Below are 14,999 nucleotides of genomic sequence, written 5' to 3' on the forward strand. Positions count from 1 at the left end.
GAGGCAATTATGATCAAACTGGGATTTGCAAGATCTTGGGTGGAGGTTGTGATGGGCATGATCAAGTCCGTATCATTTGCAGTACTTTTTAATGGAGAGGAAGTGGACCATTTTAAACCCACCAGGGGTATTCGACAGGGAGATCCAATCTCCCCTTATCTCTTTTGGATTGCAGCGGAGGGCCTTTCGTGCCTCTTGAAATCTGAAACTCAATCATCACATTTCATGGGAGTGCAGGTGGCTCCGACAGCTCCGGTTGTTAACCACATTCTCTTTGCCGATGATAGCCTACTGTTTTTCAAAGCGAGTAACGAGGGGGCGACTACAGTGTCAAACCTGTTGACTACCTACTGTAATGCTTCGGGTCAGAGAGTGAACAATGCTAAATTTCAATATTTTTCAGCAAGGGGTACCCCCAATCTGTTCGAGATGGCATAAAAACTTCTCTTGATGTGCACAATGGACAATTGAGTGAGAAGTATCTTGGCATGCCCACTGATGTAGGTCAGTCGAGGAATGGAACGTTTAAATATTTGAGGGACGGAGTTTGGGAAAAGATAAAGGGATGGATGGAGAAGTTATTATCATATGCGGGTAAGGAAGTTTTGATTAAAGCAGTTGCCCAAGCTATTCCTGTTTTTTCAATGGCATGCTTCAGGTTACCGTGTGGTATTTGTGAGAGTGTGACGTCAATGATCCGCCAATTTTGGTGGGGAAGCAAGAGGGGCAAAAGGAAGCCTTGTTGGGTTTCGTGGGACGTTTGCACTAAACCAAAATCATTGGGAGGATTGGGCTTTCGTGATATGGAATTGTTCAATCTAGCACTCCTAGCAAGGCAAGCTTGGCGCTTGGTGGAAGGACCTGCAACTTTGAGTGCAAGAATTTTGAAGTCCGTATACTACCCGTCAAGCTCTTTCTTAAATTCTGAGTTGGGACCACATCCGTCGCAGACTTGGAGGGCGATCATTGATGGACGAGATGTTATTGCACAAGGAATCATAAAAAGGATTGGAACGGGGGAGAGTACCAATATATGGGGAGAGAATTGGCTACCCAGATCGGGCATGATGAGGCCGGTGGCTTCTCTAGTGGCTAATCCACCACAGCAAGTTTCTGAACTCATACATGCAGCAACAAATTCTTGGAACGAGGAAGAACTAAGAAGGGTTTTTGTTCCAGTTGATGTGGAGGTTATATTATCAATCCCACTTTGTACGAAACGGGTTGATGATTTCTGGGCCTGGGGCGAAGATCGCCGAGGAAAGTTTTCGGTCAGCTTGGTATACAGAATGCTTTTCAATGTTAAAAACCAAGGGGAGAACTTGTTGGCTGGTACTGGAAGCTCGTCCACAGCTGAACAAGAAAAGAAGGCGTGGGCTTCAATCTGGAATATCAAGGTTCCTTCCAAGCTGAAAATTTTTATATGGAGATTGTGCTCTGATTCGTTACCAACTACAGATGTTAAGCATCATCGGCACATGGCCCCATGCCCGGCCTGTCCATTTTGCTTGGCGGAGGACAGTTGGAAACACGCCTTGATCAATTGTATATCTGCTAGGTGTGTCTGGTCGTTGTCATCAGAGGACACAGTGGAGCGGATGTGTGAAAATCTAAGTCTGAATGCCAAAAACTGGGTATTCACAATGCAAGAGAAGTTGTCACATACAGAGTTCACTCACATGGTTGTAACCCTCTGGGTAATTTGGAGGTCGCGCCGAAGAGCCATTCACTAGGAGATTTATGACATCCCTATGCAAATTCATCTCTTCATCAATGCTTTCCTAAAGGATCTAGAGATTTTGACAAAACCTACTGAGAGGAGCAATGCTAACCGGGCAATTAGGCCAAATCATTGGCTGCCCCCGCCAATGGAGTATGTGAATTTTAATACTAATGCCGCTGTCTCAAGTGGAAGCTGTGGTTCTGTTGGTGTAATATGCAGGGATTTGGATGGCACTTTCCTGGGTGCTTCTTCTATCACTTTCAAGCATATGCTTGACCCTGTTACTTTGGAGGCATTGGCACTAAGGGAAGCGCTGACGCTAGCGGAAGATTTATATGTTCAGAAGATACATGTGGCGTTTGATTGCAAGACCGTGGTGGATGAAATCATGCAGCTATTAGACGTGAAATCGTTGAGAGATCGAATGCGTTTACTTCTTGTAATTTTGTCCATGAGTTTAGGAGCTCAAATATCGAGGCTCACAGTCTCGCTAGACATGCACTTTTACTCGGGTTAGGCCGCCATGTATGGTTAGGCCTTCTCGGGGAGTTTTACTTTCTTCATGTAAATGTTCCAACAATTTGAATAAAGCCTGGCATGGTTGTCTCAAAAAAAAAACGTCACCGAGCAGCGACATGATTTCCCCACCGCCCACCGCTCTTCCCACTTTGCCATCTGGAGGCTTCCAGAAGGCAAAACCCCCAAATCCTCCCCGGCTCTCCGCTGGACGATCAAGCGAACTCCCGAAAATCCCACACAAAAGAAGCGAAAATTAAAACGACATGAACCCCCTCAAGAACTCGCGCTCCGCCCTCTCCCGTCTCCTCCGCCACAACCCCGCCGCCGGCCGGCCGCAGCCCCCGGCCCCTCCCCCGCCGGTGCCGCGGGAAACGGCCGCTCGGCACTACCACGCCGCCCCGCGCCGCCCAGGGTTCATTCAGTCCTTCAGCCGAGGGCTCCTCCGCCACGAGCCCGGCGCCCTCTTCCGGCCGCCGCCGGCGCGGGCGCAGGCGCCGCCTCCCCGGCACTACTTCACCTCCTCGCGCCGCCCGGAGATCATCCACTTCGCGCGCCGCCGCGGCGGGGCGCGGTGGTACCACGACAGGCGGAAGGTCGCCGCGGTGGTCCTCCTCGCCGGCGGCGGGACAATCGTCGTCTACTTCGGCAACCTCGAGACCGTGCCCTACACCAACCGCACCCACTTCGTCCTCGTCTCGCCCCAGCTCGAGCGCCAGCTCGGCGAGTCCCAGTTCGCTGATCTCAAGAAGGAGCTCGCCCCCAAGATCCTGCCCCCGCTCCACCCCGACAGCGTCCGCGTCCGCCTCATCGCCTCCGAGATCGTCCGCGCGCTCCACCGCGGCCTCGCCGACCGCCGCAGCGACGACTTCGATGACGCCTCCTACGGCGACATCTCCACCGACATCGCCGTCAAGGCCCGGGACATGGATGCCGAGGACGTGATGCATCGGGTCTCGCCTGGCAAGACCGCGGGCACGGCCGCTAGGGCTCAGCGAGACGACGAGCTTCTCGATGACAGGTGGGTCGCCGAGAGCCGGAGACGGGGGAAGGCACGCGGAGCGCAGCCACAGACGAAGCACCTCAATGAGCTCAATTGGGAGGTCATCGTCGTCAGAGATAAGCTCATCAATGCAATGTGCTTGCCTGGTGGTAAAATTGTAGTCTTCACTGGATTGCTCGACCATTTCAAGACAGATGCTGAGATTGCGACAGTGCTTTCGCATGAGGTGGGTTTACTAATTGGGTAATGGGCTCATATGTACTTTGTGGTTGTTTTACAGTGCATTGGAACAGATATTGGTACCTCTATGTTTTAGATTGGGTTTACTGATTGGGTTAATGGGCTCATATGTACTTTGTGGTTGTTTTACAGTGCATTGGAACTGATATTGGTACCTCTATGTTTTAGATTGGGCACGCTATCGCGAGGCACTTGCCAGAGATGATCACCAAGGGCATGTGGTTTACTATCCTGCAGCTTATCGTCCTACAGTTTATTTACATGCCAGACCTAATTAATGCAATGTCGACATTACTCCTCAGATTGCCCTTCTCACGAAGGTATTCATTTCTGCATTTCATATTCTTCGTGGAATCACGGTTATTTACATTCTACACATGATAAGTTGCATATATGACTGAAATGAGATGCTACCAGATCTGGCAAAAGCCAATGAATTGGCACCAATGGGCTTGTTTTGTCTAGGTATCTAGTTTTGCTATAAGTTATGATATGACTCCTGCTTCAAGTGCCTCCATGTGGGCCATTGTATACTATTGTGAGCCATCCTATTATTTCAGCTTATTGTGCCACAGACCAGTGAGAATCTATCTAGGTAAAGTGATCAACCATGCATAGGAAAAAGCTCATATCAACATGAAAACATGCATGATAAATTTTTTATACTGTTCTATTTATACTTAATAAATATTGTGCAACTATACAATAATCAAACACAACAAATCATACTCCCTCCTCCCCAAAATAATTGTCTTTGATCGGGCACAACTTTGTACTAAAGTTGTACTAAATGAAAAACACTTCTTTGGAACGGAGGGAGTATGTATTTTCAGTTTATTTCTCACATTATTACTCCCAATGTTCATGTTCCATGCAACCAAATCACATCGAATTATATTGCAAACTCCGCAACAATTTGCGGGTTATCATCTAGTACCATTGACTTTTGCTACGGACTTAACTAACAACAGTGACAATTCTAGTAATAAAACATATGCCTCTTGATTGCCCAACAGATGAGATCATTACTGGTAATTCTTGTCCTCAACAGGGCATTGGACCTCGGAGAGACATCTAGTTCTCTGTTCTCATACTTTTTTTCTATGGTTGGCAGAGTCCATTTTTTTCTTTTTTTGAAAAAATGCCACCATGGCTAGCTTTATTGATTTGGCAAAATCGTTACATCGTTCACTAAAGAGTTTATAAGAAAATCTGGGGGTTCATCAACCCAATTACAAGAAACATTATTCTCATAAGAAAATTTAGCTAAATTGTGCGCAGCTTCATTTGTTTCCCTTCGGCAATGTGTGAACTCAACATTCCCAATCATTCCAGCTATAATAAAACAGTCCGCATATATAGCAGTAGCTTCGCTCCACATCCTCTCTTGGCCTGAACATGCATTAACGACCTCTAAGGCATCTGATTCAATTTGTATGGAGGTATATCCGAGAGATTCAGCCAAAATTAGTCCGCTCTTCATAGCCATTGCTTCTGCTAGAAGAGCATCAGCGACATATGGGATTGTAGCGCATGAAGCCGCAATAAAAACTCCATATCTATCTCTTGCCACGGCCCCTGTAGCGCCCTTACCTTCTTCATCATGGTAGGATGCATCAACATTTATTTTTACAAGACCTGAGGTGGGTTTCTTCCACTGTTCACCATTACGAATGACCTGTACATTTGTTGTAGCTTGCTGGAAATTAGCACAAATAGCCTGGACTTATTAGCTATTCACACAAGTTCTTAGAAAGTAGACGAAATCAGATTTACAATAGCATATGTCATGTACTCTTTTGTACTCCCTCCTCCGTCCCATAATATAAGAGCGTTTTTGTAGTGTCAAAAACACACTTATATTATGGGGCGGAGGGAGTACTAAATTCTGGATCTGCATGGAATTGATCCCAAAACACCAAATTGACTGGAATGATAATATGATATCTTTCTTGTACATCTCTTACAAATCCTACCGAAGTTGACGAGGATGATGCCCCTTCCTCTATAACTACTAGAATTTCATCACCAATGCATTGTGCGTGACTATTCTATTGTCCACCAGTTTTTTATCAGATGCACGTGTAAGAATCGTTTTACAACATGTGTGAATTGTGAGGATGGGGTGGTCTATATTTGAGATTTACAAAGTTAGTATTTAAGGTGGTAAGTTTGCACTTCTGACTTGTGGTAAAATCAGTCCCTTTCACAAGTGCTTGTTTTTTCCAGTATGAAGCAGTGGTCACTGGTCAGTTAGGATCTTCATGATGGTGAAACTTGAACTTCCCAGACCTGACCAAATTGGGTAATTTTATGCAGAAGTAACCCCCCCCCCCCCCCCCAAAAAAAAATTATTGAAGGGGGGAAGTAGCTCCATCCTTTTGGATGTCTTTACGAAAGACATATCTAACGTATGGTTTGAAAATAAAATACTCTGTACGGCAATTTCGAGAAAAAAATATCTTTTCAGACACACACTCAACTCTAATGGACTAACTACTGTTGCTTAGTTGTTGAGCCTCATCGGTACAAGCTTGCTGTGATCAAAGCTTCCTTTGATCTTTGAATTGATTGATGACATGACCTAGTGCAGACATTCAGCGCTTCTGCCTAGTGCATCTGAAATGATGCATCACAGTAGCTAGGGTGTTTAGCTAGCTGAAGCTGTATCCGTCAGTTTCCTCGAAACGATGAGGACAAGTAACTGAAGACATCTCCTGAAACGTGGACTGGCTACTGATCCATCTTGGCAGTCTGATCTGCCGCACATTATCTCCGACTTTACCCCACTCCTTGTTGCATTATTGAATAGCTGACTGTATCTCCATGTGTCTTTCCAATCAGGATCCGATGATGCCACTTTCTGTGGACATGATTTTCTAAAACCCCACCCCAGCTGTCACTTCTTGATGTAGCCTTCATTGCTTCAAAGATACAATAAAATTTCATATGATTAGGCGATGAGTTGCCTAGCACCTTCACCACATGAATCCCGCCCTGCTGTACTCTATCCAGTTGTTTTAACCATAGATAGTTCTTCATGATCTGAATATAAAATGATTTGCGAGGATTCTTTCATCCGTGCCCTAGCTGTTTTAATTCTAGTGAGATTTATTTGTAGGGCCGGTCCTGTCTTTTGTCCATCATAAGAGGTAAAGTACTATTTTTTTTAGATGGAGCCCTGCTGGTCAGATAAATTGTGGTTGCTCTAATATGACATAAGATTCAGTATATGTCATTACAGTCCTTCCTGGAAGAAAAAAAAACTCGTGTGTTGTACAGTTGCCATCCTTGTTACCGCATTATCAAACATATGCAAGTGTATCTTGTTAGAAGCCCTTGCGATGATGTATGTTGCATGTTTGCAGGATGGAGGTAGAGGCGGATCACATCGGGCTCATGCTTCAAGCTTCTGCTGGTTTCGACCCACGCACAGCTCCCAAGGTCTACGAGAAGCTAGGACAAATCGCGGGCAATCAGTCAGTGCTGAAAAGCTACCTCTCCACCCATCCTTCGAGTAAGAAGCGATCGGAGCTCTTGTCTCGAGCCAAGGTAATGGAGGAGGCGATGCAACTATACAGGGAAGCTTGCGCCGGCCACGGGACCGAAGGCTTCCTGTAGGTTGCAGCTTTGAACTCTCCTGCCTGTGGCTGTGTGGTAAGTCGCTCGGTGGCGGTGCCTGGCACGGAAACATGTCCTTTGTTACCTGCACGGTGACGGCCAGTAAGAAGAGTGCATTCTGTGTCTGAAGATGTTCGTTCTGTGCGTTGTTACTGTCTGTTCTTGTCAGGCTGAATCAGCCGCACTTTGGTAGCAGGATGTGATCGAGCTGCTTCATTTGTGATTAGGAGAGAACAGGGAATAGGAGAAGAGTTTCTGTTAATAATTGTCTTCCAAGAGCAGCTTTTATAGTCCCATCTTCCTTGGGTTTACCGGCGTTGATGATCGGCACGTTGGTTAGTTTTTGTCATCTACGCCAGCTAGTAGTCAGCTGGTGTCGGAATATTCATATAATATCGATGTTTGAAGTAGTCAGTCACAACTCACAAGGTATATAATATACTCCATCGGTTTCTAAATATTTGTCTTTTTGGAGATTTTAAATGGACTACCACATACGAAGGTATATAGACATATTTTAAAGTGTAGATTCATTCATTTTGCTCTGTATGTGGTTACTTGTTGAAATATCTAGAAGATAAATATTTAGGAACGGAGGGAATATAACTGAAGGAGTACTCTTCAAACCTCAAGTATTCTGGCTTTGCTAGCTGCCACTGTCCCGACGTGCTTACTTATTTGGTACTGTATTTATCAGTAGATACACCCACTCCGAGAACCACTCGATGTCATACACAGCCAGTCATGGAATATTCAGATGATCTTAGCTTCGAGTGGTCAATCAGTCACAAGGTAGGTAGGTCCAGGACTGAATAATCTGCAGGCCTCAATCACCCTAGCTTGCTTGCAACCTTTGACGTGATTCTGCGCTTCGTATTTACTCCCTCTATTTCTAAATATTTGTCTTTCTAGATATTTCAACAAGTGACTATATACGGAGCAAAATGAATGAATCTATACTCTAAAATATGTCTACATATATCCGTATGTGGTAGTCTGTTTGAAATGTCTAGAAAAACAAATATTTAAGAACGAAGGAAGTAGTCAATAGTAATAGATGCACCCATCCCGTGACACGATCGGGGACACACTCTGCCTACCACCTCTACCTGCTCAAGATTCCTAATCGCACGGGGCACCCGTCGTGACACGGCGAGCCCGCCCGGTCGCCGATGTCACACGCGGCCACGACGTTCGTACGCCGGCATGGCATCAGCGTCGAACAGAATGCATCGTCGGGTTCCGCGACGCACCGCTGGTCCCGTCTCCCACGAGCGTCAGGTTACTTGAAGAGCCGTCTGTCTATCTATCTGGGCGATTAGATTAGTCCTATCATACGCTCCTCTCCGGCCCATTGACCTCCTCCGTCTCTTCCCCTGGCGCCTCCCCTATCATACCTGCAAATTGGTGCCATATGCTGTAGGAGTACTACAATATGTACTCCTACTCAGCTACTCTCCTCCTCGTAATCTCAATCGTTTATCACAAAACCAGTACTAAACTGCAGCTAAGCCGAGGGTGTAGTGTGGTCATGTTAGCTTTTCGCGGCGCGAAGTGTCGCTCCCTGGTTCGTTTGTTTGCTGCTTCCATGGCGATCGGTCATGATTCATGCAATGGTGCAGAGCAGTGCAGGGTTGGACTTTGGACCGGCGATCGAGGGACCGGAGAGACCTTTGCGGCAGCTAAAGGATGGCGGCCCTCGGGTCGCCGGTTGGGTCGCGGTTTCGTTCCTACGCAGCCGATGCGTCCGCTGCCTTCTTTTGACCAAGTGGTCGTTTGTGTTGGACACGAGATTCCGAGAGGCGTGCAAGGCGAGGCTTGGACGCCGGACACCGTTGATAGACCGATGCTCACCAGCAAAGTGGCCGGCAGCGGGCTGACAAGTAAAGAAATGGGCTCTTGGGTCTTGGCCATTTGAAGATTGTGATCAAAAGTGACACTAGCAGCACAACAAAAGTTGGGGGAGTTGGTGAGCGCGCTGTACTTGGACCAAAGAGGTGCGTGACCGATGTTCGAGAGAGAGCGGTTGGGGGCACGTTGCCGTGCATACCACTGTAGCACTGTGCCGTCACATGGGGCCTAGCGACCTACTTGTGGGTCGTGACAAGCATGGACGAACGGTCAGGAATAAGGGTGAGGGGAGTCACAAGTCTGCGTCCACACCTGTAGTCGCGGCCCTGTGGGACACCACCGTTCATGGGGAGCAAAAGCGCGTGCACTGTACCGGATCAGCAACGTGCAAGCTTAACGCAATCTCTGATTGATTGATTCGCTGTGCTACCGGACGAGCATGCTGCCGAGGCTTTACCATCTCTTATCAGCTGAGCCGAGCGCTCTCTTTCCTTATCAGCCGAGTAATTAACATCAAACCGTCTTTTTCTTAAATATAATTGTCCTGAAAGAAAAGTAATTGTTGGTAGAATCTCTCGATTTTATATACCACTAGGAATTCAGGAAAAGTGATACCCTTGGTATAAAGCTGGTTGTAGCGGGAGTATCATAAGTAGTATCATGCATGCTAATTAGACGTTTTGGATGATGTGGCACATAATTAAATAAGAAAAAAGAGGATGTAGTATCATATCATGATACTGTCTCATATTAAATGCTCCGCTAGTTTGTATCATGCATGACAATTAATAAGGCAATCTAAGATACTAACTTATGATACTATGCATTACGGAGGTAATATCACACACTACTATCATATGCATGACACTAGTCTAAGTTACTCTCCACTATAACCAGGGCTGGTTATAGTGGAGAGTAACTTAGACTAGTGTCATGCATATGACACTAGTCTAAGTTACTACCTTCATAATGCAAAGTATTATAGATGGATTTATTTATTAGCTCATAGACTCATCTTGTATTGAAAAACGTTATGTTACAGTAACATATTATGTTACCATCTCTCATTAATTACTTGCCACGTAAGTAGAATTTTATCGAAGTACGCTATGTTACTAGCTAAGTTACTCCCATTATAACTAGCCTAATAATGTAGCTCCCCACTCTTGGCGCACTAATAATGGTCTAGCGCCATTTAAGCTTCGTCCACAACCATTGGAAGCGCAACAACCGCTTTACACAAAGTTGCATCATTATGAGCACTAATACCATCCGTAGCATGAGACAGGCGGTTTGGTGTGGTACCACGGCAGCGGTACGGACCATTTTATTACCATATCAATTGATGATTACACGAGGACCAGAGCACCCAAACGGCAAGGGAAAACAATCAATAGTAGTCTTGTGTGTTTGACACGCCTCTTGCCACCCACCACCCAGAGACGAGAGAAGAGAGACCAGACAACCTGATGCATGACGACGACGACGATGATGCGACCTACCTAAGCGGACTACGCGTAGTATGCAACCAAACGGAAAAGCAAATATGTTGGAAGAATTTCGTCCAAATCCTCCAGTGGCCACCCACCAAATCCAACCCAACCCATCACTGATCATCGCACGGCGATCGGCGCCGATCGGCTTCAGGGCTTCCACAGGATGGTGGTCTCGGCGATCATCGAGGTGACCACGTATGGGTCCATGTTGGACGCCGGCCGGCGGTCCTCGAAGTAGCCCTTGCCGTTCTGCTCCGTCTCCCGGCCCACGCGCACCGACGCGCCACGGTTTGCGACGCCCTGCAGTCATTCAGATGATTCAGAACCACTGTTGGAGTAACGAGATGTGGAAAGATTCAGATGATCCAGAACTAGAAGGCGAGGGGCGCGGCGTACCCAGCTGAAGGTGTTGATGTCGGCGGTCTCGTGCTTGCCGGTGAGGCGGCGCTCGTTGCCCTCGCCGTAGGCGGCGATGTGCTCCTTGTGCTTGAGCTTGAGCTTCTCCACAGCATCCACGATGACCTTGAACCCGCCGTCCTTCCTCATCGACTCGGTACTGAATGCAGCAGAGTCGTTCGTGATCAGCAAAACAGCACGGTAAGATGAATGACACTTATCGATCTGTTCGAGCATCTCATCTCAATTACCTGTAGTTTGTGTGAGCACCAGCACCGTTCCAGTCGCCTGGGATGGGCTTGGGGTCAAATGTGACGACAACTCCGGCGATCTCAGTGATCCTCTGAAGAAAGGGAGAGTAACATTTAATCGCAATAATTTTAACCGAACACGATGTCATTCCATCACAAAAGCCTCCCTCGTCAGAATAAGATCACATGACTATTATCATTACCTCAAGAAGGTAGCGAGCGACCCACACTTGGTCGCCAGCAGAAATGCCAACAGTCGGGCCGACTTGGAACTCCCACTGAAAACCAAACATAGTAATTCTACCATGGTCAGAGAGACAGTAATTCTCAAGATAGAGAAAATAGGAATGTCCTGTGTTGTAGCGGTGTTTCACCTGTCCGGGCATGACCTCGCCATTGATGCCACTGATGTTGACACCGGCAAAGAGGCAGGCCTTGTAGTGAGCGTCAACTATGTCACGCCCAAACGACTTGTCAGCACCAATACTACAGTAGTAAGGACCCTACACACATGAAGAAGAGATTGGTAAGTGTACACTTCACCAAAATTAGGGCCAAACGTCCAAATTCAGTCGGTCAAGCCGAAAGAGACGTACCTGAGGACCAGGGAATCCACCAACAGGCCAGCCGAGAGGCCAGTTGATGTCCTTCTGTAGGAGGGTGTACTCCTGCTCAATACCATACCTATCGTCGCAAAAATAACGCGATCAGTCAATCAATTATCATAAAACAGTTACTACTTCCTCCGTTCCTAAATACTTGTCTTTCTAAGCATTTCAACAAGTGACAACATACGGAGCAAAATGAGTGAATCTACACTCTAAAATATGTCTACATACATCCGTATGTAGTAGTCATTTGAAATGTCTAGAAAGACAAATATTTAGGAACGGAGGGAGTAGATCATTATTTTCTAGTGTTCGTAATCATCGATCGAGTTTGTGTATTGTATTTATATATACCATGGCTCCTCCTTGGCAACATCAGGGTTGCTAAAGATCTTGGCAGCGTTGTATCTCTTGTTGGTGGGGATTGGCACTCCAGCTGGGGTGTAGCAATCGCACATGACCTGCAAGTGGTTCGAATTTAGTAAGGGGGATCTTGATTACTAAGGATGTTGACAAGATGATGGCCATTGGATTCCCTCACTACTGCACTGTACTAGTTAGGTAGACCAGACACGCACGCCTAATAACCAAAAATATCCATAATTCACAACCCTGAGTGGTCCTTGACTGGGATATAATTTGCGTCAGAAATAGGAGTAGGAGTAGCTAAGAATACTGGACCAAAATCATTCAAAATCTGCATCAGAAGATGTTTAAGTTGATCTCCCCTCTTAATGATGCTCGTTAGTCTGTCGTAGTTGAGCAGAAGAGCTAGATCGATCAACTACAGTGACAAATACTACTGCACTAGAGCCTACAGGTGCAGATCACTTGCACGGTAGTAGTGCTACAGTCTATTACATGAGTGGGGTGGTCACTTACAAGGATGTTGTTGCCCTTCCTGAACGGGTCCTTGAAGATGGCCTGTGGGCTGCAGCACGGCACATGCCCCAAGGGAAACAAAAATTACTCCTTGGGTCCAAGGTAAAAAAAAGATAGAACTGCACTTCACAGAGGTAAATGGTTCTGGAGTGGCATGGCAAATGGCACTTACTACAGGATGACCTCGCTGTCCTCGCCGGGGGCCTGGCCGGTGCTGGAGCCGTCGTAGTTCCACTTGGGCAGCTTGCTGGGATCCGTGACCGGGCCGGGGAGGGTCTGCACCAACCAGAGCAACAACAACAGTAAATCCACACAGTTAGCCAAAAGGAATCTCGCAACCTCTGATATATAAGCACAAGAACAGCTCAGTGGATAACTAGGTAGCACGGCAGAAAAGTGATAGGACACGGCAAGGAGGTCATGGGATCCATGCCGGCCGGGGATGGGAATCTTTATCTGCATCTGTATCTTACCCTGGCCTTGCTCCTGAGATCCATGCCAGATCCGCCGATCCTGCAATAAATCCAAAATAAATTGACGGTGAATATACCAGCAGAAACAGCCCACATAAACGAAACCCATGACCGGCGTATCATTTACTGTTCACCACGGTTTTTTGCCGGGCACAGTGAAAATATGGGTATTGGCCTCGGTTCCGACATGGTGAAGATCGAAAGCTCGCGCGTGGGAAATTCATGGAGGAGGAGCAGAGCATCTGACCGCGCGCGGGCCGGGGCCATGCTGCGCAGGGGAGGGACCGAGGGGGCAGAGGATGCCGCTGCAGAGATCCTCTCCCCAACAGGACAAAACGTACTGCCGGTACGAATATGGCAGTGGCGCATCCATCCCTGCGTTGCGCATATCCGGAAGGGGAGTGATAAATCACCACCAACAAACCAAAAACCTCTTCTCGTCGCGCTGCCATGCCTAAAACCTACTGTATTTCCCAACTCTCTCTGAACGGAACCGAACGGAACGGAACGGAACCGAACTGAACTGAACTGAACGGAAGAAGAGAAAAAGGTGGCGTTTACCACCCGCACGAGCGAGCACCGCCGGTCGCTGCACCCACGGAGCGGATCGCGGGGCGAAAAGTATTTGGGTTTTTTATTAAAGAAAAAAAACACCACGACGAATCCGCGCTAACAGCGCAAACTACGACGACGGCCCCATGAATTTAGCATCGAGGAAAAACCCAGTCCCCCGAGCGATCCCGCCGCCTGCTCTCCACGAACCAGGCGGCGGCGGCGGCATGATGAGCCCGCGCGGTCCCGGGCGGCGGCCGACGCGGACGCAGCGGAGAAACGGCCGAGGTCCGTTCGTCCGGGGGAAGGAAGGAGGACGTACCATATGTACTCGGCGATGATCTTCTCCGTGGAGTCGGTGAGGTCGAGGTTGAGGAGATCGGTGAGGAGCGCCATGGCGGGAGGAGCAATCCGGCTCCGGCTGACTGAGGGCAGGAAGGCAGGAAGGAAGGCGGGTGGGGGTGGGGGTGGGGGTGGGGGTGGTGCGAGGCCGAGGGGAGATCGGGAGGGCGGCTATATAATGGCGACGACCCAGCACGCACGCACGCACGCACCCGGCAGGAGCAGCTGCTACAGGGAAACTCGTTGCGCGCGGTGCGTATCCGTGTACCGCCGCTATACGTGCGGCGCTTTCTCTCTCTCACAAAGATATCTTTATCTCTCTGCGGACTCCGCCGTGGCGACGTCTCCTTCGCGGGATAAAAATAAAATATTTTATTTCCGGTAGTCTGTTCGACCGGGGGTAGGTGCGCGATGTTACCTATCCCGCACCCGCTGCCGGCGCTCCCACGACGATGACCTGCGGGACCGACGCGACGCATGGGCCCGGCTGTCAGCCGTACGGTACGGAATACGGAGTCTGGGAAAACGCGCGTTTGTTGCTGAAAAAAAATAAGTAAAATATTTTTTTTAGTGCGTTGCGGGCGGCAGCTTTGTCGATGGTGTGGTGCTGCTGGGAGATTTGATTATCAGTTCCGAGCATAGGGGTAAAGTAAAGTAAAGTAGTAGTTTTTTTCTTTCTTTCTTTTATTTTTCAACGTTTTGCTTTGGAGTGGGAGAGGAGTCCAAAGCTCATAGATTGATTGAGTATTTGCTGGAATTTAAATCATGCTTCCACCTAATGCCGCCCACCTCATGCGCCAGTGGGAGTGGGGGGGGGGGGGGGGGGGGGGGGGGGGGGTGCAGATTCAGAGAATCTTCACCCGCCGGGGAATCTCGCGGATTTCTGCGTGCACACATAAATTTTAGGCGCAAAAATGAAGCGACTCCGTGTCTTTTTTTTAGTACTTATTACTCCGGAGAGCCACGTTTGAAGCACCGGGGGAATCTTTCTCCAGCGGTGTGCTTTTTGATAAGTTCAAAATTACCACAAAATCGGGGTTTGTAA

The 14,999-nt window shown here is 47.9% G+C and overlaps 2 protein-coding genes across 2 annotated transcripts; one reads left to right on the forward strand and one right to left on the reverse strand.

The window, feature by feature from the left end:
- Nucleotides 1-2,391: 2,391 nt before the first annotated feature.
- On the forward strand, nucleotides 2,392-7,414 carry LOC125514540 (mitochondrial metalloendopeptidase OMA1-like). The gene is made up of 3 exons (XM_048679878.1): nucleotides 2,392-3,468; nucleotides 3,651-3,802; nucleotides 6,851-7,414. Exons 1-3 carry the CDS (start codon nucleotides 2,506-2,508, stop codon nucleotides 7,101-7,103), a joined length of 1,368 nt encoding a protein of 455 aa, XP_048535835.1. The 5' UTR covers nucleotides 2,392-2,505; the 3' UTR covers nucleotides 7,104-7,414.
- Nucleotides 7,415-10,246: 2,832 nt separating this feature from the next.
- LOC125514541 (glutamine synthetase) lies at nucleotides 10,247-14,103 on the reverse strand. Its single transcript, XM_048679879.1, has 11 exons — nucleotides 13,935-14,103; nucleotides 13,061-13,100; nucleotides 12,760-12,863; nucleotides 12,588-12,636; nucleotides 12,060-12,166; nucleotides 11,694-11,781; nucleotides 11,472-11,600; nucleotides 11,301-11,375; nucleotides 11,098-11,189; nucleotides 10,847-11,006; nucleotides 10,247-10,750 (listed from the first exon to the last, which is right to left on the reverse strand). Exons 1-11 carry the CDS (start codon nucleotides 14,006-14,008, stop codon nucleotides 10,598-10,600), a joined length of 1,071 nt encoding a protein of 356 aa, XP_048535836.1. The 5' UTR covers nucleotides 14,009-14,103; the 3' UTR covers nucleotides 10,247-10,597.
- Nucleotides 14,104-14,999: the final 896 nt, after the last annotated feature.

Source organism: Triticum urartu, chromosome 6 (assembly GCF_003073215.2).
Source record: "Triticum urartu cultivar G1812 chromosome 6, Tu2.1, whole genome shotgun sequence".
In the NCBI taxonomy this organism is placed as follows: Eukaryota; Viridiplantae; Streptophyta; class Magnoliopsida; order Poales; family Poaceae; genus Triticum; species Triticum urartu.